General features: G+C 45.4%; 1 protein-coding gene across 1 annotated transcript; it reads right to left on the bottom strand.

Annotated features, from left to right (window-relative positions):
* Positions 1 to 4,059: 4,059 nt before the first annotated feature.
* On the bottom strand, positions 4,060 to 25,223 carry nhsl1a (NHS-like 1a). The gene is made up of 8 exons (XM_072379139.1): positions 25,142 to 25,223; positions 23,233 to 23,343; positions 21,316 to 21,446; positions 17,601 to 17,835; positions 16,102 to 16,586; positions 12,214 to 16,012; positions 9,097 to 9,184; positions 4,060 to 5,983 (listed from the first exon to the last, which is right to left on the bottom strand). The coding sequence occupies exons 1-8, from the start codon at positions 25,197 to 25,199 to the stop codon at positions 5,320 to 5,322; spliced, it is 5,571 nt and encodes a 1,856-aa protein (XP_072235240.1). The 5' UTR covers positions 25,200 to 25,223; the 3' UTR covers positions 4,060 to 5,319.
* Between the last annotated feature and the right edge of the window lie 1,432 nt (positions 25,224 to 26,655).

The following is a 26,655-nucleotide window of genomic DNA, read 5'->3' as shown; positions in this document are numbered from 1 at the left end:
TTCCTCACACGTTTCTGCTGTCAGCAAACTGTTGCCATGACGACGGAACAGCGCACACACACACACGAGACATTTACCCGAATTCTTACACTTGCGATGAAACAAAGAGCCAAAAACAACACCAGGTGTGTGAAATATGCGATGGCTGCCATTCTCAGGTGTTTCGGCATCACTGGGCCTGGCGGGAGGGATGGGCCCCTGGCCACAAGCTCGGGGGCCCCTGGCATCAAGATCAGGCTCCCCAATACATATGTAAAATAAATCAATTCAGTGCTTGAAAAGGAGAGAAAAGAAGCCAAAGTTGAACATGTTACTACAAAGTAACCAAATGAGAAAAAAGAAAAACAACAGCAGTGATGTTTTTGGCTCAAAAATCAGACATTCATAAACTTCTGAGACTTCATAATGACACACATTAAACACATTCATGCACAGTCAGGGATCAAAGGTTACTCAAGGCCGTGGTAAACTATGTGTTCACAGAGTTTTTTAAACTCTAGAGACGTCCAAACACATCCAGTCTCCACCATAACAGCTCCATAAATCCGTCTCCAAAGTCTTAATGATTGACTCCGCGTCGTTTTTGTCTGCTTTATTCCCCCCGGATCGAACTCGCCGCCATGTAGATGCTCTGCTTCTTCGCCCGGCAGCCACACGTGTTCTGGCCTCATACCTCAGCCAGGCTGACATTAACAAAAAGTCTCATAAATAAAATGTCTTTTCTCTTTCTTGTTTTGAGGCAAATGAGCAATAAACATTTGAGATTTTCTCGTTCCTCCGGGATAAACACACTGCTGCATCTGACTTTCTCGACGTACAAAGAGACATTTCCTGACAGTGCGAGGAACAAACCGCCTGTTTGTTCTATCCGTATTACAGTTATCTGGGTTTCCTCTGGCACGAGTTGACCAGCTCACAAGATTTCCCTCACATTTACTGATTGTAAAACTCCTAATCTGACTGATCTGGTGGCGCTGGCACAGATTAATAAACTTCCTCTAAACCTCTGGAACATCCCAAAAGTTCCTTTGATGGCCTTCCATCCCTGATGACTTGTGAACATTGTTCAGAACCACTTCTGCCTCCCAGTTAGCACCTTCAGGAGCTCCAAAGTTTAATTAGGAACTCCTAGAACATACACATGAAGTCATCCAAACTGATTCAGATTCACCCTAAGAAGCTGTCAGAAACATCCAAGGACCCAACAAAGCAAAGCTTTGGTGCTCCATCCGGGTCGGGATGAGTCTCTGCCTCAGCTGGAGCATCTCTGGACCTGGTTCTGAACCTCCGGGTCGGGATGAGTCTCTGCCTCAGCTGGAGGAGTTTCAGCATCTCTGGACCTGGTTCTGAACCTCCGGGTCGGGATGAGTCTCTGCCTCAGCTGGAGAAGTTTCAGCATCTCTGGACCTGGTTCTGATCCTCCGGGTCGGGATGAGTCTCTGCCTCAGCTGGAGCAGTTTCAGCATCTCTGGACCTGGTTCTGAACCTCCGGGTCGGGCTGAGTCTCTGCCTCAGCTGGAGCAGTTTCAGCATCTCTGGACCTGGTTCTGATCCTCCGGGTCGGGCTGAGTCTCTGCCTCAGCTGGAGAAGTTTCAGCATCTCTGGACCTGGTTCTGATCCTCCGGGTCGGGATGAGTCTCTGCCTCAGCTGGAGCAGTTTCAGCATCTCTGGACCTGGTTCTGAACCTCCGGGTCGGGATGAGTCTCTGCCTCAGCTGGAGGAGTTTCAGCATCTCTGGACCTGGTTCTGAACCTCCGGGTCGGGCTGAGTCTCTGCCTCAGCTGGAGCAGTTTCAGCATCTCTGGACCTGGTTCTGATCCTCCGGGTCGGGCTGAGTCTCTGCCTCAACTGGAGCAGTTTCAGCATCTCTGGACCTGGTTCTGAACCTCCGGGTTGGATCAGAGATGGACAGACGGATCGGGGCTTCGTCAGCAGCAATGAGGGCGCTGCTCCGGTCCGTTTGGTGAAGCTGAGCCGGAAGGAGAAGCTTTCAGGTTCCTGCTCCATCTTTGTTCCAACCCTCACCTGAGCTCACAGATCTGGGTTCTGACCCAAAGAAGGAGGTCATTAGAATTAAGTCTTAAGAACTGAACATTGTCTTCAAAATCTCTGAAGTGTTGATAACACCCCAATGGCCAAGTCTCCTCGGACTGTCATCCAAAGCCTCCTCTGGAATCTCCTCTTTAGGTGCGCTTCCATCAGCCGGTTCCGATGCAGAAGTATCGCATCGGAAAATTATGATGGAAAAATTCGAATTCAAATCCCCTGATTCGCACAAATGAAAATACGCTCGCAAGCGCCGGGTTTTGGTTGATTAGAAAGGGATGGAAACAGCTGTGTTCGCATCAAATCTGACCCACCGACACTCCAGAGGTCATTAAATTAATTAAAGGGCATTAAATAACACCTCTTGCCGCCTTGCAGCCCCTCCAGGACTGACTGGGCGGACAGCTCCAATACCACGTGTGCGATTCTTAATAAAGGTTCAAGTCCTGTCTCCATGGTGACACAATCCGGGTCGGGAAGCCGGTAAAACGTTTACAGGCCGGATGTCATACCAACCCGCGGAAAACGGGAAAAAGTCCGTACTTTTGATGGAAACACATGATTCGAATTTCTTTTCACGCGCATTTCCCAATGATTCGAATCCCTTTTGCATGGAAACATGACCAATGACCCTTTAATTCTTTGGAATCTGCTCAGAGCCAAGTATGCACCACAAACAAGTAGCTTTTTGGATTTGTACACACCTGAAAAACTGTTCAGGAAACCGGAGCAGGACCAGTGTGTTTGAGCTCTGCAGACAGTGTGGCTCGAGACCGCCATCCAGTGGCCAAGAACAGAACTGCACCCTAATACAATCCAGAAACTTTCCAAAGAAAGATGTTCTGCTCTGACTACTGAAGTAGAGACCTGAAGACCTTGGAATAATCCTAACTCTATTAAAACCTATCAAGACTAGTTCAATTCGAAGCCCAATAACTGAGTACTTGTTGTGTTTTGGAGGGTTATTCATGGAGGACTCACATTATATTGATCTGGACGAAAAGACTTTCTCTTTAAAGCTTTCTGTTGCAGATCCTCTGACATTTAGTTGCTCCTGTGAGTTAAAGCATGCAGTAGTCTATGTCCGATTCAAATGATTCTCGTGGCTCTAAGGGGACAGAGGGCTTGTTGAGTAAATATTCTCTGCAGAACTTGAGTGAGTTGGCTGGAAACTGACCTGTAATAGTTTTTAAATACATGTTCTAACTGTTCATAAAAGCCATTATCGACGCCGAGTCTGATCCATAAATCCCACTTGTGTTCAGGAGTTGTTGTTCTGCCACCATTAGGCTAAGACTGGAGTCACTTATGCCGGCTCAAATTAAAACTAAATCCAAAAATGTAACGACCACGGCACACACACTGCAAAGGGAGGGAAACAACCTCAAAGAGGTTTAAAATAAACACAAAGGCATGCAAGATGGTTGCTTAAAATGTAATGCAAGGCAGCTGCAGATATTAGGACAGATACACCGACCACAGCAACGTGCAAAATAAGATCAGTCACACAATACAACAACAGAAATACGTAGAAATGCAAAGCAATTGCATGAATGTCTGCAACAAAGAGACAAAACAGCTGGAAAAAAAGCATAAAGAAAAGCCAAATAACTACAGACGGGATATAAGTCTCAACACAACTACAAGAAGACACCAAGTTAAGCACATATTAAACACAGGACTCACAAAGACACAATATGATCACCGAGCAGCGCGAAACACCTTCTAAAATATCTAAAAACGGATACAAATACAGATAAGCAATACAGCCACAAAGAGACGAAGTACATCCACTATAAGAAACCAACAGAAAGGCAACATAAAGCACCTAAAACAAAGAAAACTACTGCAAAAAGGAACAAAGACTCCACAGGGACACAAAGCAGACGGTTAAGATGCTGTTTTTCTTCCATTTGATTTCCTATTCTACATAATTAATTAAATCTATATAATCTTGAAGGAGGAAACAGACAAAAAAAACACAGCTGCAGAATACAATCAGTTCTTTATTGCTTCATTTCCTTTGTTATAATCATACAAATCCTTTTTCTTCTCACATTCGGCTCCCTTCGCGTCAGACTCTTCACTTCCACCATTCAGTTTCCATGTTATATACTCTTTTTATCATTATCACAGTAAATCCGAACCCTTTGCATTCACACAGATACAATATATTCGCTTCTACATTCAACATCTTCACCTTAAAGACTTAAATCCTCTCACTACCTGCTACGTTTAGAGAAACCTTCACCCGAGGCTCCGAGCTACAGATAAGAAACAAGAATCCAGCTGCAAATCTTACAGAAACACCTTAAGACAATGAAAGAGAAGGAAGAAACGGGATTATTTACAGTACAGGATCAGCTAGTTGTATTATCAGTGATAAAGTAAGTCAGTGTAGGTGGTAATAACACAGAAAATTAGACTTTTAAGGAATTAAACTGAGTAAAAAGCCCCTAAAAACACAAGATGCTGTTGAGATACTTTCCATGTTGCTTTAGCTTGAAGGGAAACAGTTCACTTATAATCATAAATCACTTTATATATCCAAAATGAGCTGATTTAAAAGTGACAGTTGAAGTTTTCTGGGTGTTTCCACCTTTGGAACTATGATGATATTATTATTATTATTATAAGTTTTACTTTATATGATGTTTTCATGCATTAAATCTGTTTGTTTTTATGTTCTGGGTAATTACTAATTTTACTTCCAATATGTCCAATGGCTGCAAATTAAAGGCTAGAATATTAAATATCGGTACAAAATCTTTAATTATTGAAAAGTTGCAGCTTTGTACTGGATTTCCACAGATAATAATAAAAAGTTTACGTCAGCAGGCCAATAATGAGTCATAAAAACCCTTTAAATACAACTGCTTAACATCATTATTCTTACACTACGTTATGACACTTTAAATGTGATCTCAAGAAAACAAACGTCACAAATGAGTTCAGTGTCAAAGTTAATAACCCAAAGGATTCATCCACAAAAGGTTCTCAGTAGTAAAGTGCAAAACAACCTAAAAGATACTTTGATTAACGAGACAACATGCACTCAGCAAGCTTGTTTTCTTGAGATGTTCATTCCCTAATCATGACGAAATCCGAGAGAAATGTTATGCACACGTCCTTTTCCGACCTGTCTGGCGTGTAAAAGTGGCGGCAGGTCCATCGGCGGTTGTGCTTCAGTACATTCAGCTCAATGTGTGCAGTTTTAACAGTTTTAAACACATTCAGGGACGACTTCTGCCCACAAACTTTGGCCTGTCGATCAAGAAGTCTCCACCAAGCTCAGGTTTGATTCTTTACAGTCTCCTGGTGACTCAGCATCATCTTCCTCCTCGCCTTCCCCTTCCTGGATGGCAGTCATGGGGGCGGCAAAAAGGCGGCAGCGAGCGGCAAAGCGCCGGCTGGCAGAGCAGGGAGGAGTGAGGGAGCGAGGGCGCATGTGGGAGGAGGAAAGGACGAAGACGGGAGAGGAGGAGGTGAGGAGGAGGTGACTGTGGGCCAGAACCCGCCGTCTCCACCTCAGCATCATAGAGAGGGTGCAGGCGGACGCTGGCGGCCCAGTCAGCGTCAGGCGGCTGCTGATGTCATCTGCTGAATGGGAGGGGCTTACGTGCTTCACGTGGCCCGGCGCTGGAGGAGGAGCCGGCGCCCTCTGGAGGATGGTGGCAGAAGATGGAGCCGGAATGACACGAAGCCGCTCAACTGCCGAGATACGAGACGACAGATCGGCACGACTGCCTTTCCTCAGCAGGAGCGCTTTAAAGCTCTCGCTCTTTGCTGACCTGTGACTCCCCAGGGATGCTGGTCGGGTCCGGTTGGGGAGGGAGTCGGTGGATGTCTCCCAGGACTGGGAAGAGGAGGAGGAGGAGAGGATGTGATGCCTCTCTTGTTCTGAATCCCTTCTTCCAAGCAGCTTCCGTTTTGACCTAAGAGTAGTGCGACAGAAATGAACAGTTAGATTCAGTCTGGGCCTGAAAGCTGAAGTCATCTCTTAGTGTCACTCAGACGAATAGCCTCGGTTTCCAGATACAGATACTGCTTTAGGTGCTACAGATACTGCTTTAGGTGCTACAGATACTGCTTTAGGGGCTACAGGTACTGCTTTAGGGGCTCCAGATACTGCTTTAGGTGCTACAGATACTGCTTTAGGGGCTACAGATACTGCTTTAGGGGCTCCAGATACTGCTTTAGGTGCTACAGATACTGCTTTAGGGGCTACAGATACTGCTTTAGGTGCTACAGATACTGCTTTAGGGGCTACAGATACTGCTTTAGGGGCTACAGATACTGCTTTAGGTGCTACAGATACTGCTTTAGGGGCTCCAGATACTGCTTTAGGGGCTCCAGATACTGCTTTAGGTGCTACAGATACTGCTTTAGGGGCTACAGATACTGCTTTAGGGGCTCCAGATACTGCTTTAGGGGCTACAGATACTGCTTTAGGTGCTACAGATACTGCTTTAGGGGCTACAGATACTGCTTTAGGGGCTACAGATACTGCTTTAGGTGCTACAGATACTGCTTTAGGGGCTCCAGATACTGCTTTAGGTGCTACAGATACTGCTTTAGGTGCTACAGATACTGCTTTAGGGGCTCCAGATACTGCTTTAGGGGCTCCAGATACTGCTTTAGGGGCTACAGATACCGCTTTAGGTGCTACAGATACCGCTTTAGGTGCTACAGATACTGCTTTAGGGGCTCCAGATACTGCTTTAGGGGCTCCAGATACTGCTTTAGGGGCTCCAGATACTGCTTTAGGGGCTCCAGATACTGCTTTAGGGGCTCCAGATACTGCTTTAGGTGCTACAGATACTGCTTTAGGGGCTCCAGATACTGCTTTAGGGGCTCCAGATACTGCTTTAGGTGCTACAGATACTGCTTTAGGGGCTCCAGATACTGCTTTAGGGGCTCCAGATACTGCTTTAGGTGCTACAGATACTGCTTTAGGGGCTCCAGATACTGCTTTAGGGGCTCCAGATACTGCTTTAGGTGCTACAGATACTGCTTTAGGGGCTCCAGATACTGCTTTAGGGGCTCCAGATACTGCTTTAGGTGCTACAGATACTGCTTTAGGGGCTACAGATACTGCTTTAGGGGCTACAGATACTGCTTTAGGGGCTACAGATACTGCTTTAGGGGCTACAGATACTGCTTTAGGTGCTACAGATACTGCTTTAGGGGCTACAGATACTGCTTTAGGTGCTACAGATACTGCTTTAGGTGCTACAGATACTGCTTTAGGGGCTCCAGATACTGCTTTAGGGGCTACAGATACTGCTTTAGGGGCTACAGATACTGCTTTAGGGGCTACAGATACTGCTTTAGGGGCTACAGATACTGCTTTAGGTGCTACAGATACTGCTTTAGGGGCTACAGATACTGCTTTAGGGGCTACAGATACTGCTTTAGGGGCTCCAGATACTGCTTTAGGGGCTCCAGATACTGCTTTAGGGGCTCCAGATACTGCTTTAGGGGCTCCAGATACTGCTTTAGGGGCTCCAGATACTGCTTTAGGGGCTACAGATACTGCTTTAGGGGCTACAGATACCGCATTAGGGGCTACAGATACTGCTTTAGGGGCTACAGATACCGCTTTAGGGGCTACAGATACTGCTTTAGGGGCTACAGATACTGCTTTAGGGGCTCCAGATACTGCTTTAGGGGCTACAGATACCGCATTAGGGGCTCCAGATACTGCTTTAGGGGCTACAGATACCGCTTTAGGGGCTACAGATACCGCATTAGGGGCTACAGATACTGCTTTAGGGGCTACAGATACTGCTTTAGGGGCTACAGATACTGCTTTAGGGGCTACAGATACTGCTTTAGGGGCTCCAGATACTGCTTTAGGGGCTACGGATACTGCTTTAGGGGCTACAGATACTGCTTTAGGTGCTACAGATACTGCTTTAGGTGCTACAGATACTGCTTTAGGGGCTACAGATACTGCTTTAGGTGAACAGTTAGATTCTTGGACATGTTCAGTCTGGGCCTGAAAGCTGAAGTCATCTCTTAGTGTCACTCAGACGAATAGCCTCGGTTTCCAGCCCCATTTTAAACAACTTTGTGAATCCTATCTGATCTGCCGAAGACGAAAATGAAGATGAAGACACACCAACTTGTTACTCAAAATGTCTTTTAGGTTTGTGGGCAAACAATAAACTAACATGACTGACCGGCATCTTCCCAGAAAAGATCTTATATCTGTATCCGTATCAGACCCATGATAAAAACTCTTTCTGTAATTGGTTTCAGGCTTCTCTTCCTCAATGTGGTGCGTGTTTAATATCTGTTGCATATTAAAACAACCGTGTGTGTGATCTAAGGCCAGTCTTTAAGTCCCAGTTTGAAGTTGCCCTTCTCAGCCAATACTCTTGCCCCGAAGTACAACACACTGGACTGGAAGTATCAAGTTCAGGCCACCACACGTGGTCCAAAATCGGTCCAAATACAAGCTAAATTTGATCATTCACAGCACAAACTGGAGGACGGCCACCTGGCAGAGCCTGGCAGTCATTACTGGACAAGAACACGTCCAAGTGTGCCAACATTCAGCCTCAGTCCCTTTGCTTCAGTGGTCAACTGGGTCTGCAGCATTTTCACGTGAAAGACAAAGCAGTCAAAAAGCTAGTGCATGTGCATGGGAAAAATAGAAACTACTGGATAGACAGCAAACAAAAGGACACGTTTGGAAAAAGCCTCTAGTTTAGGATACAAAAATAAGGGAAGGAAAGATTTCTGAAGACTGGGGGGGACTGAATAAAGGTCCATATTTAAGCTACACGGACAGCGGTTGGATTGGTTTCTACATGAGGTGGGAAAGACAAGGAGCTAGTTTCTGATCACACTCCACTCTCTATACATTCCTGGACAAGTCAGAGACTTTACCTGCAGCCACACCCAGACATGCAGGGTGTTCATGCTGTGCCTTCCCACACTGCACTGCTCCAGAGGCACAGGGAAGAGTCAAGCACACATGTGAGGATGCTCTTTCATGGAGGTAGAAACAGTGCTCAGCCTGTTTTTAAGTGTTTTCTACCTGTGGATGACAGCAAACAGATCCTCTGTGGTTCGAGGTCGACTGGAGACAAGCATCTGGTCCGCCGAAACACCGACAAACAAGTCATCTGTAGAAGACACAAAAGCGTTGGCTTATTATTCTTTAGTCAGGATGAACTTGAATTAAAAACATGCTCTAAACTACTTTACTTGCTTACAGGCCAGGCTCTGCACAGACCATCTATAAACATCTCTCGAGAGCAGAAATAGAGGCTCTTATTCAGCAGTTGCCAGACTACCAGCTGCTATCTTGTCCCTTTCATAGCAGCTGCATGTTTTTATCCTCTTTTAAGGTTTATTTGAGCGGGGAAACTTGACCTATTTTGCTCCACACTTGCATAAGAAAAAGGTGGACCTTAATTTATTAGAGTAGCAGTATAACTCCTAAAGAAGAACTGGGACCCAGTTTGAGGGCAACTTGTGGTTTATCTTTTTTAATTGAACTGTATTCAACACAACTAAACTGAACTGAAAACTAGACTGAATTGAATTGAATTGAAGGGAAATTAAGGGAAATCATGTAAATATGCTGTTCCACTATGTGATACTGCTTTAGGTGTTACAGATACTGCTTTAGGGGCTACAGATACTGCTTTAGGGGCTACAGATACTGCTTTAGATGCTACAGATACTGCTTTAGGGGCTACAGATACTGCTTTAGGTGCTACAGATACTGCTTTAGGGGCTACAGATACTGCTTTAGGTGCTACAGATACTGCTTTAGGGGCTACAGATACTGCTTTAGGTGCTACAGATACTGCTTTAGGTGCTACAGATACTGCTTTAGGTGCTACAGATACTGCTTTAGGGGCTACAGATACTGCTTTAGGTGCTACAGATACCGCTTTAGGGGCTACAGGTACTGCTTTAGGTGCTACAGGTACTGCTTTAGGGGCTACAGATACTGCTTTAGGGGCTACAGATACTGCTTTAGGGGCTACAGATACTGCTTTAGGGGCTACAGATACTGCTTTAGGTGCTACAGATACTGCTTTAGGGGCTACAGATACTGCTTTAGGTGCTACAGATACTGCTTTAGGTGCTACAGATACTGCTTTAGGGGCTACAGATACTGCTTTAGGTGCTACAGATACCGCTTTAGGGGCTACAGGTACTGCTTTAGGTGCTACAGGTACTGCTTTAGGGGCTACAGATACTGCTTTAGGGGCTACAGATACTGCTTTAGGGGCTACAGATACTGCTTTAGGGGCTACAGATACTGCTTTAGGGGCTACAGATACTGCTTTAGGGGCTACAGGTACTGCTTTAGGGGCTCCAGATACTGCTTTAGGGGCTACAGGTACTGCTTTAGGTGCTACAGATACTGCTTTAGGTGCTACAGATACTGCTTTAGGGGCTACAGGTACTGCTTTAGGGGCTCCAGATACTGCTTTAGGGGCTACAGATACTGCTTTAGGGGCTACAGGTACTGCTTTAGGGGCTCCAGATACTGCTTTAGGGGCTCCAGATACTGCTTTAGGGGCTCCAGATACTGCTTTAGGGGCTACAGATACTGCTTTAGGGGCTACAGATACTGCTTTAGGGGCTACAGATACTGCTTTAGGGGCTACAGATACTGCTTTAGGGGCTACAGATACTGCTTTAGGGGCTACAGGTACTGCTTTAGGGGCTCCAGATACTGCTTTAGGGGCTACAGATACTGCTTTAGGGGCTACAGGTACTGCTTTAGGGGCTCCAGATACTGCTTTAGGGGCTACAGATACTGCTTTAGGGGCTACAGATACTGCTTTAGGGGCTACAGATACTGCTTTAGGGGCTACAGATACTGCTTTAGGGGCTCCAGATACTGCTTTAGGGGCTACAGGTACTGCTTTAGGGGCTACAGATACTGCTTTGGGGGCTACAGGTACTGCTTTAGGGGCTACAGATACTGCTTTAGGGGCTACAGATACTGCTTTAGGGGCTACAGATACTGCTTTAGGGGCTACAGATACTGCTTTAGGGGCTACAGATACTGCTTTAGGGGCTACAGATACTGCTTTAGGTGCTACAGATACTGCTTTAGGGGCTACAGGTACTGCTTTAGGGGCTACAGATACTGCTTTAGGGGCTACAGATACTGCTTTAGGTGCTACAGATACTGCTTTAGGTGCTACAGATACTGCTTTAGGTGCTACAGATACTGCTTTAGGTGCTACAGATACTGCTTTAGGTGCTACAGATACTGCTTTAGGTGCTACAGATACTGCTTTAGGGGCTCCAGATACCGCTTTAGGGGCTACAGATACCGCATTAGAGGCTACAGATACTGCTTTAGGGGCTACAGATACTGCTTTAGGGGCTACAGGTACTGCTTTAGGTGCTACAGATACTGCTTTAGGGGCTACAGGTACTGCTTTAGGTGCTACAGATACTGCTTTAGGGGCTACAGATACTGCTTTAGGGGCTCCAGATACTGCTTTAGGGACTAAAGGTACTGCTTTAGGGGCTACAGATACTGCTTTAGGGGCTACAGGTACTGCTTTAGGGGCTACAGATACTGCTTTAGGGGCTACAGATACTGCTTTAGGGGCTACAGGTACTGCTTTAGGTGCTACAGATACTGCTTTAGGGGCTACAGATACTGCTTTAGGTCAGAAGAGTAGCAGTCTTAGTTTGGGCAGACTTAAGCTGTTTCTGTGGTTGGCAAAGGACTAACAGCACACGAGGAAGGTGTTCATCCTATTTTGGGCCGTCAGTGTAAAAGTGTCAAATGCAACCAGAACACATCCAGAGTCACTTTGGCAGTTGCTAGTTCAACATACAAATGGTGACTTCTCTTAAGGGCGTTATGTTTCCGGTTCCCAGACCTACAACTCTGAAAATAATGCTCTTAAATCCAAAAGGTCTGCTATAACTGAAGACCAGAAACCTCTTGGATCTGTAATAGGAACTATGATGACATCATAAGTGAATACCTCTGAAGGGAAAAACAAGTAAAAGTTCTGGGAACAAAAAGCTTTATCCTCTGGTTTATCAAACTAGTGGAACCGCAGGCTTGTTCTTATCTAGGTACCTTAGTAGCAGAGAGTAAAGAAATATAAATAAGTAAGATCACACAGTATCATAAACCATGACTCAAATGAACCCGACTCACCATCTGGACTTCTGTTGGCCTCCTTCACCTCTCGGTGTGTCCTCCCTGCTCCCTCCTGCCCCTCCTGTTCTTTGTCTGGTTCCTGAATCAGGAGGTCGGGCAGTGACAGCTCCTCCCGCAGGCTGTCAGTGGACAGCGCGCTGCTGAGGGACAACCTGCTCTGACCAATCACAGAGCAGGAACCTTCAGAGTCACTCGTCTCTTGATTGCACATTTTCATCATTCTCATCCTCTCTTTCCTGGCTTTTATCAAATCTCGTTCATCTTCAGATGAGGAAGAAGATGACGACGACGACGACGATGATGAAGGAGAGGGCTCCATGGTTGATGACATCATCAGCAGTTGCCTGCCCAGCCTCTTCCTCCTTTTTCTTCTTGCTTTGTCTTTGTTGGCCGAAGTCATCATCATCATCATTGTTGTCTTCCTCTCTTGCTGTTCCTCTCTTTCCCTCTCATCTTCCTCCTCATCTTCAGCCAGTGATGACCTCATCATTCTTCTATGAAACGTTTTCTCCTCATCCGGATGTTGTCTGGTCTTGACAATCCCACCACAGCAGGGTTCTGTTACCCCACCATGGACAACCCCTGTCCAGGTAGAGGTATTTCCATGGCCCTCTGATATACCCATACCTATTGTACCGGTGGGCCCACACTTCCCATAGATGTCCACGGCCCCTAAGGTGCAACAGGCCTCACTGAAAGTGGTTTTAGCCCTTGTGTTGTCCATAGTAACTAAGGTGCCACTGGTCCCCGTGGTGCTCTGAGTCTGGAAAATACTGCTGGCTCCAGTGGTCCCGTTGAGTTTTTCTCCAGTGTTTTTTGATGGAAAGGATTGTTTTGCTGTTTTTGGAGAGGTCATAAAGATATCTGGCTTCTTGTGCAAAATCTGTGGCTTCTGCCGCTGAGGGGAGCTGGCAGGTGAGTGTGTGGTGTTCATTGAGCCACCAGTGACTGGCGTACTATGGATCACATGAGTGTGCAAAGGTGCAGAAACAGAATCATCTGGAAGGTGTGATGGGCTGTTCGGCCCAGGAGAGGGTGATGTGATTGGTCCACCGCTACTGCAAACACTTGGTCCTTTTCTGATCTTGGGGGATGCCATCAGACCCAGAATGCAAAGATCAGGCTTCTTTGGTGGAACCGGCTTATCCGGAGAGCAGAGCTTTCCTGGGCTACAGGACTCTATCTCCTGATTATTGTGTTTATTATCAGCAAACACTGAATTCCCATCAATTGCACTGAGACTGTGTGTTTTATTTTTGTCATTTTTCTCTTCTTCTTTCTTGCTCTCTGACAGTCGTGTCCTGATCTCTTTCTGTTTGTCTGCAGGCTCTGTTAGCTCTGTTTCTATGATCTGTTGTTCCAGAGGAGGATGTTGGATAATTGTGTCAAAGGGATATCTGTCAGAATCGTGACATATTTTTACCCATGGACTCTCGGGAGGGGAGACTTGACCGTTTGTAAAAGTGTAATAGTCTAAATCCTTCTCTTGTTCACTGGACTGGGTGTTTTGGAGACTTTCACCATTGTTCAGCTGGGTGTGAGGGTCTCTTTGGATAGTTGTTCTGCCTTGTAGAAGATGAGCATCAGCTGGCTCATTCATTAGAATCCCAGTCTCAGTTTTTGTTTTGTTGTAATTCAGTTCAGATTGACTTGCTTCAGCACTGACTGGGCTGTTAAAGTTAGCCAATAATCCTACAGATAATTTAACATCATTGTTGGCCAGGCCTTTAAGATTTGCTTCATCTAACACATCGCAGTCCAGGTGAGCCTCTTCGCTTTGATTAGTATTAGCTGATGACACGCCAGCTTGGATATGGAGAGCTGAGTTAGCGCTGTCATGCAAGACTTCCTGGTTGTTGACGGAGCGAAGTTTGACACACTGCAAAGCGTGAGCAGTGACCAGGAGGGAGGGAGGCGGGGCTGTTTTAACACCACAGTCTGGAGACACACCAGGGTTTGGTGGAGAGAAGATAGAGGAGGAGGGTGCAGGGAGATGAGGAGGAGGAGGTGGAGGAGGTGGAGGAGGTGGAGGAGGATGGTCGGGCATGTCTGGGAGTTCTGAAAATGAGGGAGGTGGTGGGGAAGTTGGGGGAGGAGGGAAGTAGGATGGCACTGCAGACATGAGAGTGTGCTGGGAAGTCTGCCTCACAGCATAGGAGTAGGGAGGAGGAGGAGGCCGGGTGGAAGGAGGTAGAGGAGGAGGGGTGGGGAGGGCTAAAAGTGGGAGAGGAAGGGGAGGTGGTGGAAGATTAGGAGCACCAAGAGATGCCATGGAAGACACAGGAGCAGGGAGGCAGAACTTGGGAAAGGGAGGAGCTGGATTTGCAGGAGGAAGAGGTGGAGGAGGAGGTGGAGGAGGAGTGATGGAGAATTTGGCAAAAGATGGAGGAGCAGGGAGGCAGAACTTCCGGACCGGAGGAGCAGAAGGAGGTAAAGGAGAGGAAGATTGCAGAAGAGGAGGTGGGGGAGGGGGAGGTGGGAGAAGAGGATACCTTGCAGATGAATCAGAGGAGGTGTAGGAAGAGAGGGAAGATGTGGAGGAAAATGAGGAAGAGGGGGACGAGAGGAGGGATGACTTCCTTTCTGGCACAGGTGGCTTTGGCCTTCCTTCCCCCCGTGACTTAGTCCTGGGAAGAGAGGAGGCGGCAGGCGACAGTGGGAAGGTGGAAGAGGATGAGGAGGAGAAGAGGGAGACTGGAGGGAGGGAGAAGGCTCCGGGGCTCGCTGCGAGAGGGGAAGAGGGGTTGAGGGGGGAGGACACTGGAGTCCCAGGAGTGGGGGTGTTGGACTGGCTGGAGTAGCCGCTGGAGGGAGAGGCGAGGCGCTGAAGCCCAGCCACAGAGGGCTCAGGTGGGTGGTGGCTGAAAGGAAGTCTCAGTCCTTCGTCCTTTGAGCCTTGTAACCCGGGGGAGAAGGTGTACGCATGGTTTGAGCTCGTCGGGTTGGGGTTGCAAGGGGTGGAGTCAGAGGAGGTTGCCGTGGGGCAGTCTTGGCCTAAAGGCTCAAAGGTTGTGACTGTCCCACAGTTTAGCCCACTCTGCCGTCTTTTGGTGTTGCTGCGGGGGACCCAGGGATCGTGAAAGGCCTGGGGAGATGAGGTGGGTGTGCACGAGGTAGTGCGTTGTGGGCGGGGGCTGCGATCCAGACACGGGCTCAGTGAAGAGCGGGAGGATTTGCTGCGACCTGGCCTGCGCCTCAAAGAGTCGGAACGCATTGGTGGAGCAGGCGGGCGTTTGGACTTGCGCAAGGAAATGCTGCGGCTAACTGTGCGGGAGTAGTAAGAAGAGGTGCTGGACTTCCTTCTCTCCCGGTTGAGTGAGGGAGAGTGGGTCATCCTCTCTGAACACAAAGAGTTAGAGTCAGCGTTGGAAGGAGTGGAGCGTCCAGAGGAGAGGAGGGGTTCGCAACTCCAACCCTCTTCAGAGACACATCTGATGTCCTGGGTGCTGCCGCTGTGGACGCTGGAGCTAGGGGACAGAGGACTGTAGCTCCAACTCTCCCCACTACAAAAAACACCATCGTAGAAGCACTGAGCATCCAGCCTGGTGGCGGTCCGGTCATCCAGAGCCTGGTAGCTAAACTGAGACACTGATTCTGTGATAGAGGATGAGGATTCGGAGTTGGGGGAGGAAGGAACCTCTTTTAAGGGGCTTTTGTTGGCGTAAGACCACTCTGGTTGCAGGGCGGAGGAGTTGATGGGGGAGGAGGGGAAACAAGAGGAGGAGGGGGGAGACTGGGGTATGACTCGAGCAGTGGAGTCGAAGGGCAGCAGGGGCTTGAGGTCACTGGGGAAACCCTGGAGAGGAAAACAGCAGTGAAGAGATGGATTTAGTTTGACTTTTGTTTTAAAACATTTTATGTGGGAATAATTTCTGTTAAACTGACCTGATAGTTAGACGAGGAGTCACTGAGCATCCTGTAGGGGGTGTTGTTACAGCTGACCTCAGAGTTCAGAGAGGTGTTGGTTGGCAGACTGGGGAGGCTGTGGATCTCAGAGGATGATGAGCAGCAGGAGACGGGGGCCTTGTCAACACGTGGGGAGGAGGTAAGGGTCGCCATGAGGCTGGACATCCCCTCACCTCTTGGGGCTCGGATTCTTCTTGTTGACTCCTTTCTGATTTCTCCCGTCTCGTCCACTTCCACCTCTGTCTTCTTTTGTTGATGAAGGGAGGTGCAGCACGTGGATGCAGGTCGACCCACAGTGGAGAACTGACCAGGAAGATCCCCAGACACAGTGGGCTTGGGGATGACAGCATCTGGTATGGCAGAAACCGTCTTACGACGGCTCAGTTTACTATGAGGTCGTCGGGTCAAAGAGTCAGCATTGGAGAGTGTCCTCCGAAAACTGGCCTGACGATCAAAACTCTCCCCTAAAGTTTGAAGAAACGGAAAACAATGAAGACGTGAGGTTATGATGGAGTCTTTGGACATTCTGAATCCTGTCCCAATCCAAAGTTTGGCCCTGATACTGAGTTGAATCTTGTGTCAGAGTCCCTTTTCCTCCCCTTGGCCCTACCCTTCCCCTCCAAATGCCCCTTTTCTGTTTGGGATCAAACTAATGGCCTCCACTCACATGGCTAAAGGGTTAGCTCACCAAAAGTCATTGATATCAAAAAGAAAAGGGACACCTTACCTGCACAAAATACAAGGTTAGGGCCAGGTAATTGGACTAAGTTGGGATATTGGAACTGGTCCACAGTCACATCCTGAGTCCAGGTCATATTGAGTTTATATCATTGTGAATGATGAGGTCATGGCATTGTGAAATTTACAAAATTCAAGACTTCTGTAAAGCATTTTCTGAGTCCAGCTGTGCCTGTTACATTTATAGCAGCTGTCAGGCCGTGTCTAACTTAGCAAACTGTGTCACAACCAAGTGAAGTTATTGTCTCAAGCAAACCAGCAAGTGGAAAAAATGTTCTATTAAAGTGTTGTTGTGTTATGGATTGAATGTAACCGAGAAGCGTAAAATCAGTCGTTATGTGTTGGTCTCAGTCTCACGCTTAAAGGCGTGTTTAACACTTCCTCTTTATGAGGACTGTCAACATGTCAAGGATCAAGTGAAAGACTTAAGGACAACATCTGCTCTAATGTAGAAACACTCATGACGCCATTATACATCATATTTAAGGGTATGATGAAAAATCTGTTGTTCCATACCTGATCAGGACTTGTTGCTTATTTTTTAACAGTTAAATCTAAACTCCTAATTAAGTTTTAGGCAGATTTTTAACCATTTTCAGGTTTCAGTTCTGAGATGAAATCGAATAATACAGTCGAGGATGAGTTACAAGTCAGTCTCAAGCCCACATTTCACCTGTTTTTAAAGTTCAGATTCAAGTTGAGAGTCCTCAAAACTTAATTTGATCCGAGTACAGCTGTACCTGTTACATTGATAGGAACTATATCAGCCGCGACTGTGTCCGCCTGCTGCCTCATCCTCTCCTCTGGGGTCGGAAGCCTCTGAATCGGCTCCATCTCCATGTCGGCTGTTGACTCATAGGCCGGAGAAAACTCATCCCAACTGGAGGTGAGATTGACGGGGTTCAGGATCAAAGGGGTCATAGGTCGCATGTTGTTCAGGAAGAACCCCTCATCCTCCTCAGAAGTTGCTGATGACTGATAAATGAAAAGCCGTAACTCACACACTGTTTCAACGAGAGGCAGGGGAAATTCAGACGAGCTGAGCTGGACTCTAATGTAGAACCTCAGTTTAATCTAGCACAGTCTGGTTAGGTGTGATCTGCAAACTGCTCTACTTCAGGACAGTTCTATCCACTCTAGTTTATTCTAAAGGAGTTCAGTCCATGTTTACCTTTCTTCTCCAGACTGAAAGCTTGAAACAAACTGTAAAACAAGACCGAGAGAAAAAATCCAAGACTCTGGATCTCTGAGATGAAGAATGGTGAGAGGGAGGGATAAAAGGGTGAGAAACAGAATAAGAAATGAGGAAGGACACTCATTGCTGCAAGTCAATAGTAGAACAATGCTGTCAGTGTTTCAGTTTGACCAGCAGGAGTCAGTGAAGCTCAACAGTTCTCTTCTGCTGCAGCGGAAAAGAAGAACTGGATCAAAACGGACCAGAAGCAACAGCCGTATGGGCACGTCAGTTTTGGTCAAAACTGTCTCAAACGAAAGCTGATTGGTGAATGTTTTCATTGCATGAAATAAAAAAAAATAAGAGGCAGGAAACTGAGATTATACTGATAAATACACTGAAGAAACGAGCAAATCTTCAGAAACTGGAGCCATTGTGATTAAATAAGAAACGTTTCAGCTCTCATTCTAAACACATTTAAATATTTCTTTATATAAACTGAGTCCAGGGACCACAGACAGACAACAACAGAGATGACAGAAAGGTGACTGAAAGAAGATGCAAGATAAAAGATAAAACCCAAAAGATAAAATGACAACACACCGATTCAAAGTTACCGTAAAGAGTAATAATGAATGCTTAAAAACTGAAAAGATACACCAAGAGAAAGAACTCCCAAAACACACTAAATAACTGCTGTTGTAGACTGTTGTAGATCTATAACACAGACCGACAATAGTCATAAAGAAATATACATAACAGGGACACAAAATTACTGCAACAAAGTGCAGAATTAGTAGAAAAGGACTCGATTACAACGAAACTACTACAAATCCACACATTACGCAGACATGGGAAGTTTCTCATTGCTTTTACAGAACTGTTGTGTAAAATGATCCTTCCAAACTATACAATCAGCCTGACAGGACAAAATAATCCTTCCAAACTATACAATCAGCCTGACAGGAGAAAATAATCCTTCCAAACTATACAATCAGCCTGACAGGACAAAATAATCCTTCCAAACTATACAATCAGCCTGACAGGACAAAATAATCCTTCCAAACTATACAATCAGCCTGACAGGAGAAAATAATCCTTCCAAACTATACAATCAGCCTGACAGGAGAAAATAATCCTTCCAAACTATACAATCAGCCTGACAGGAGAAAATAATCCTTCCAAACTATACAATTAGCCTGACAGGACAAAATAATCCTTCCAAACTATACAATTAGCCTGACAGGACAAAATAATCCTTCCAAACTATACAATCAGCCTGACAGGAGAAAATAATCCTTCCAAACTATACAATCAGCCTGACAGGAGAAAATAATCCTTCCAAACTATACAATCAGCCTGACAGGAGAAAATAATCCTTCAAACTATACAATCAGCCTGACAGGACAAAATAATCCTTCCAAACTATACAATCAGCCTGACAGGAGAAAATAATCCTTCCAAACTATACAATCAGCCTGACAGGAGAAAATAATCCTTCCAAACTATACAATCAGCCTGACAGGAGAAAATAATCCTTCCAAACTATACAATCAGCCTGACAGGAGAAAATAATCCTTCCAAACTATACAATCAGCCTGACAGGAGAAAATAATCCTTCAAACTATACAATCAGCCTGACAGGACAAAATAATCCTTCCAAACTATACAATCAGCCTGACAGGAGAAAATAATCCTTCCAAACTATACAATTAGCCTGACAGGAGAAAATAATCCTTCCAAACTATACAATTAGCCTGACAGGACAAAATAATCCTTCCAAACTATACAATCAGCCTGACAGGAGAAAATGATCCTTCCAAACTATACAATCAGCCTGACAGGACAAAATAATCCTTCCAAACTATACAATCAGCCTGACAGGACAAAATAATCCTTCCAAACTATACAATCAGCCTGACAGGAGAAAATAATCCTTCCAAACTATACAATCAGCCTGACAGGAGAGAATAATCCTTCCAAACTATACAATCAGCCTGACAGGAGAAAATAATCCTTCCAAACTATACAATCAGCCTGACAGGAGAAAATAATCCTTCAAACTATACAATCAGCCTGACAGGACAAAATAATCCTTCCAAACTATACAATCAGCCTGACAGGAGAAAATAATCCTTCCAAACTATACAATCAGCCTGACAGGAGAAAATAATCCTTCCAAACTATACAATCAGCCTGACAGGAGAAAATAATCCTTCCAAACTATACAATCAGCCTGACAGGAGAAAATAATCCTTCCAAACTATACAATCAGCCTGACAGGAGAAAATAATCCTTCAAACTATACAATCAGCCTGACAGGACAAAATAATCCTTCCAAACTATACAATCAGCCTGACAGGAGAAAATAATCCTTCCAAACTATACAATTAGCCTGACAGGACAAAATAATCCTTCCAAACTATACAATTAGCCTGACAGGACAAAATAATCCTTCCAAACTATACAATTAGCCTGACAGGACAAAATAATCCTTCCAAACTATACAATCAGCCTGACAGGAGAAAATTATCCTTCCAAACTATACAATCAGCCTGACAGGAGAAAATAATCCTCCAAACTATACAATTAGCCTGACAGGACAAAATAATCCTTCCAAACTATACAATTAGCCTGACAGGACAAAATAATCCTTCCAAACTATACAATCAGCCTGACAGGAGAAAATAATCCTTCCAAACTATACAATCAGCCTGACAGGAGAAAATAATCCTTCCAAACTATACAATTAGCCTGACAGGACAAAATAATCCTTCCAAACTATACAATTAGCCTGACAGGACAAAATAATCCTTCCAAACTATACAATTAGCCTGACAGGACAAAATTATCCTTCCAAACTATACAATTAGCCTGACAGGAGAAAATTATCCTTCCAAACTATACAATTAGCCTGACAGGACAAAAATTATCCTTCCAAACTATACAATCAGCCTGACAGGACAAAATAATCCTTCCAAACTATACAATTAGCCTGACAGGACAAAATAATCCTTCCAAACTATACAATTAGCCTGACAGGACAAAATGATCCTTCCAAACTATACAATCAGCCTGACAGGAGAAAATAATCCTTCCAAACTATACAATTAGCCTGACAGGACAAAATAATCCTTCCAAACTATACAATCAGCCTGACAGGAGCTCAGTCAGTTCTCCTTGAGTCACTAAGCTGCTTCTTTCCACTGCAGTCTTTGGCCTCATTAATATTCATGACCAGCAACAGCAACAGCACAACTTCAGTCAGGAGCGTCGCTCACCATCTTCCTGCTATTCTCCCGCCACCGTCTGCGTCGGCTTCCCTCTGATTGGTCGAGTCCAGAAGATAAACGGAAGGTGGGGCTCGGTGGTTGTGGCTGAGAGCAGCCATGCTGAGTCAGCCCGTTACCCACTACAGACACATAAAGATAAAAGTCGTGCAGCAGTCAGTCATAAAATCAGCCAGACCTTTTCCACTGCTTTACCCAGAGGGGAAGAGAAGAAAAACTCATGCTGCCCTCCTGATCAATCAATGAATCCAGGGTATGCTGAAAAGAGCATCCTTTGTGTTCTGCAGCGGCTGAGATGCAGCAGAAAGCTGCTTGCACACCACTGCAGCCCTCTGCAGTCACACAGGGCTCAGAGTCTGGCTCTGAATCCCTCTATTTACACATCAATGAGGGTTAATCTGCCCAACCTGGGCTTGTTTTATTCCAACAGGAGCCCCCATGCCCTTTTACTTTCACATGTGTAGCTTAATAGTCGTTGTCTGAACAGAACAGATGTTGCTTTTGGTAAATGAACAACAAGGTCCAGTTAAATTCTCTGAAAGAGGGAGCATCTCGGATGAAATCCTTGAACTGGATTCATGTAAGAGGCTGATAAGTAAAAGCTTTACGTGCCGGAGCGGACGCTATTATACGAGTGTGTGCGGTCATTAAGTGAAGTCAGGGACTGCTGTTGTCTCTCAGCTAACTCTAATCCCACAACACACCCAGGATTTAAGGTTTGCCTGCACAGAGAGCACCGATTTCATTACAGGGAGCTCCATGCTGTGCAGAATCACAGTTTCAGTGCAATCTGCGAGAAAGCACAAAAGGATCTTTAAAGGAATTTACCGTCAAATTTATTAAAAAAAAGCTGAGAAGCTAATGAAGGGGAAGGAAAATATGATCTGATGCAACATCGTTTTCCTTGAATAGTTTGTTTTTGAAGCTTCACTTCTCAGGGACTTGGAACACGACTTGCTTTTTGTTGACCTGCCTCTCCTGCATTGACTCCGATCTTAGACTTCATCCCAAGCCTTAAAAGTCGAGTGATTAACTGAAAAAGATCTTCCACGCTGTAAATTAACTGATTATTTACTGTCGAAACTGTGAATGTCCCGATGTTGGTGGAGCCAGATGGTGACAGACTTAGACTCTTTCTGCTTCTAAGAAGTATTTGCACACTTAATACTTTCCACAATGAAATGATTTGATTGCAGCAAACTGATTAAAGGAAAAAAGCTTCATTTGAATTCTCATCTCTCCCAGCTGCCGGATCTCTTATCGTTTGACATCATGAACAGTTTCACTTTCTCTCCATACTTGGAACCAAACTCTTCCTGGTAACTCTTGAATCTTGATGCCATTTCTAGATTTTTCTGTTTTTTGGATGATTCTCTTTCACATTTTCCACGAAACAACCTCACTTACCTGAAGTGCTGATCTTAGATTCCTGGAACTGGTGTTTCTATCCGTCTTATAGGAAGTTGTTGTGAACAAAGACGGATCAACAGCTGAGAACATTGTCCAACTTTTACCATTTTGGCTCCAATTCTTTTCAGGGAACCGATTCCTTTGGCTTCTGAATTCATTTATTTTTGGTTGAAATGCTCTGAACGGTTCAAAGTTAGGTCCCCAAACTGGTGGAGAACCAGTCCTGTGACAGTGGGAAAGGCGTAACTAAGCTCACTTCACCTTTTAACTCTTCATTTCCAGGGTAGATTATACATCATCTGAGAGGTCCTACAGTTCTTAGATACCAATGCACAGCAGCAACTTTGTAAAAATACCCACAAAAGGATCCTTTGTGATTTGCTTTGTCTTTGCTTGTGTTATCCTGCTTTTTCAAGGACATTAGCTGAAAATGTTGGTTGAGCTAAATGTGTTGAGACGCTGTTTTGTGTCACAGCAGCAGTCTGTCAGTGCTCTCACCTCGCAGGTCATCAGCACTGCCGGATCGTCTCTTCCCAGGAATGAAGCGCAGACCCTGTTGAGGCTTCTGGGAAGTGTAGTGAACAGACCACTTAGAGTCCCTGTCCCCTGCTGCAAAGACAGAAGGAGAAACAGGAGTTAAGGCTGCTTTCTGCATTTAATCTCGTTACAGCAAATTCACTCCCAGACGGAGGCAGTGATGATCGGAGCTGCAGCTCTCAGCAGTTCTGAAGGTGACCGCAGCTGAGCTACTGGGATTTTCATGTGAGTGAATTCCAGTTTGATTTGCTGGAGATTTTACTGGACAGATGTGTTGACAGATGTGACATTTAAATCTCAGTTTTCTGCGATTTCCAGCAGAAAAACTGGCGCAAATTGCACTTTTTGACAGATTAGGAAAATGTTTTATGGGTCTTTAACCTCATTTCTCTGTCCTCCTGGATGATCAATACTTTTTCAAAGTGTTATTCCAGTCATTCATTTCCACAAAGTTTAAGAAAGCAAGGAAATAAATAACCATTACTGTTTGTCAGGCACCAAGAATCAACCACATCCGATGAAACAATCAATAAAACCGCAGCAAGACGTTGTGGAACCAAACAAAATAGAACAAAAAAGGACAAAAATTCTGCCCTTAAGGAGACTGAAATAGTGCTTCAGTCGGATTCTGTCTGGAAAATGTTGCTAAGTAGTCTTTATTTCAGCGTAAAGCAGCCAGGGTGACAGTGAGGATGCCTCTGTAAGGGGGGGTGTCCACTCATTCATCTGAACTGTCCAGCACCCTGTGGTTCTGAAGGGGACTCCAAATGTCCTCAAGGCAGACAGACGTCCAACTTGTCCTTAAACAGGGACCAAGTGTTCTCCAACGGTCAAGTTCTAGTTCAAGTTCAAGAGATTTTAACATCTCAGGAGATCCCAGTTAGCTCAGTTCACCCAGGCATCTTGATTTGGCTAATTGCATCATTCAGATGTACTTCTTGGGAAGAGGAAATAGTCCCCAAAGTGGGGCCTAAATTACATGAAATGGTTCACGAGATCTGAATCATGAGAAGCCAGAGTGATCTTTGAGTCAGCATGAAAGGTTTTTGAGGAAGTTCTGGGGCCAAAGTGGTTTCCATGTGGATTAAAAGGGACTTTTTAAAAGGCTCCTGGGGGCCCTTGAAGAGATCTTTAAGATCTTTAAGCCAGCTCCAGGTATCTGAAGGAGGTTCCAGGGATCCTTGAGATCATACAAGAAGGGTTTAAATGATTTTTAGAGAAGTTCTGTGGATCACAGAAAGGTCCTTGAAGGGTCCTTGAAGAGGTTAACTTAAATGATTTCTGAGCATACGGGTCCTTTAAAAGAGGTATGATGAGGCCAGAATAAAAGTAGGTCCCTTATTATGTTCTATAGATGTCTAAGAAGGACCAGAGATGCTTGGGCAGACCTCAGGATAAGGAGCTTGAGGAAGAAACACTGCGTGGGTCTCAGTTCTCCAGGGTTTTCCAGATATCACCATTGAAACGTGGTTCTTGAGCAGGTGTCAGGAGTTCTGAAGGAGATTTCATGCTCATGGTCATTGTGAGGGTTCCAGGGGTACTGGCCATCCTGACATCTCAAGGTGTCCTTCAGAGGATTCCTGTCATCGTGGTGCTTGAGGAGTAACGGAGGTCTTTAAATAGGCTCTTAATGACACCAGGTGCTTGAAGAGGTTCTAATGTTTTTGCAGAAGAAGAGAATCCCGTAATCCTGGGAGAAGGTGATGGAATCGATGACCTGAACCATGCTCCAAATGATTTTAACATGCGCCGGCCGGCCAATCAGGGGCCGTGGTTTTTATGAGCTCATCTCCAGAGAGCGACAGCTAAACGTATCGATGCTCTCTGACCCGGCGATTAATCTATCGATCGTCAATGCAGCAGCACTCACCTGTGGTCTTACTGAGGTATCGGAGGACGGATTTGATCGCTGCTCCGATCAGCACCATGACGACGCCACACTGAGGCTGCAGCAGACAGCCGGCGAGCAGCAGCAGTAATGCAGCTCGACTCGCTGCGACGCCGCTCTCCTCCCACTCCTCTCTCTCATTCCCCTTCTTAGTCACTCTCTTTCTTCTTCTTCACACACATATACGCATGTTGGCAGGAAGCCAGCACACGTGTGTGCCCTTCAAGAGTGGCACCAGGTGATGAAGGTTACCACAACGCTGCTTTTACACACACAAACATGAACAGGAGGCTTTGAAGATGAAGAGAAAGTGTGTTTCTGATGTGAGGCTGGTCATCTTTTATTCTCCGTGTTCTTGTGTTTCTGCCTTTGTGAGGACACACTCTTCCTCAGGGTTTCATTGATAATAGTCAGTGAGCACAGACACAGATAAATTAACTTAATGAGTAAAGTATTTGTTGTATATATGAGCCATTGTGTTTCATTCAGTCTCTTTATAGGTGTTTTGTCCTCTGACTCACATATAAAACAGGTTTCTGCCTTCTTTCACCTTCATAATATCATTAAAATCAGGACCATCCTGTCTCAGAGCAGAGAAACTGCTCCATGCATCTGTTCCTTCTGGACTGAACTACTGTAATTCCTTATTATTGTTCTGTCCCACATATTCTCTGAAAAGCCTCCAGCTGATCCAAAACCCTGCAGCCAGAGTTCTGATGAGATCTAACAGGAGAGATCATGTTTCTCCAGTTTTAGCTTCTCTTCATTGGCTCCCTGTTAGATTCAGAATAGAATTTAAGATTCTTCTCCTCACATAAAAAGCTCTTAATGACCGAGCTCCATCACATCTTAAAGATCTCATTGTTGGATATTTTCCCAGCAGAGGGCAGACCAAACCGCCTGGACAACGTCAGTTACAACAGCTGCTCTTTGGGGCGGTATTGCCTGAAATGAGCACTGACCAGCAGGGAAAAAGCAGCAGAAGAAGAAGAAAAGCCGGACAGAAAACAGATCTCCATCCCTTTCAGCTGAGGATTCCACCACTCTGCGGCGCCTTGCTTCTTTGGCTCCACGCCGTTCATGCACAGCGCTCGCTGGACAGTCGCTGGGGTTCATTTGCAACTGAAGCCTCCGTTTTCAGGTCACCAGAATTTGGGCGAAGATTTTATGTTTTACAGTGAACTGACTTGTAATTGGCTTGAATTGGACTGAATCTCTGAGGTGAAACTGAACTGAATTGAAAGAAAAAAAACATGTAATTTGTACCTTTGGTTGTAAACGGTGAGATGAGAAAGTATAATTTGTTGGTTTTTTGCATGTCATGTGCAAAGATGGGAAAAGCAGCCCATAAATATGGTAAAAGCTCCTAATTCTGATAATTTAGTTTTAAAGAATCATAAAAGGGGGGGGGGGTAGTTCAGGTGTCACAATTTACCTGTATTAACAATAATTGTGTTAATAAAAACATTTATTCACAGTCATTTCTCGTACCTTTG

Source organism: Leuresthes tenuis, unplaced genomic scaffold, assembly GCF_036924035.1.
Source record: "Leuresthes tenuis unplaced genomic scaffold, fLeuTen1.0.hap1 SCAF_1, whole genome shotgun sequence".
In the NCBI taxonomy this organism is placed as follows: Eukaryota; Metazoa; Chordata; class Actinopteri; order Atheriniformes; family Atherinopsidae; genus Leuresthes; species Leuresthes tenuis.
Note: the sequence above shows the minus strand (reverse complement) of the source record. Positions and strands in the feature narration are given on the sequence as shown.

Coding starts and splice junctions, on each gene's coding strand:
- nhsl1a (XM_072379139.1), bottom strand. CDS start 25,199: ATGGTGCTGATCGGAGCAGCGATCAAATCCGTCCTCCGATACCTCAGT. Junction 17,836..21,315: donor GGGAGAATAGCAGGAAGATG/GTGAGCGACGCT, acceptor TTCATTTATCAG/TCATCAGCAACTTCTGAGGA. Junction 16,013..16,101: donor ACTCCTCGTCTAACTATCAG/GTCAGTTTAACA, acceptor TTTCCTCTCCAG/GGTTTCCCCAGTGACCTCAA.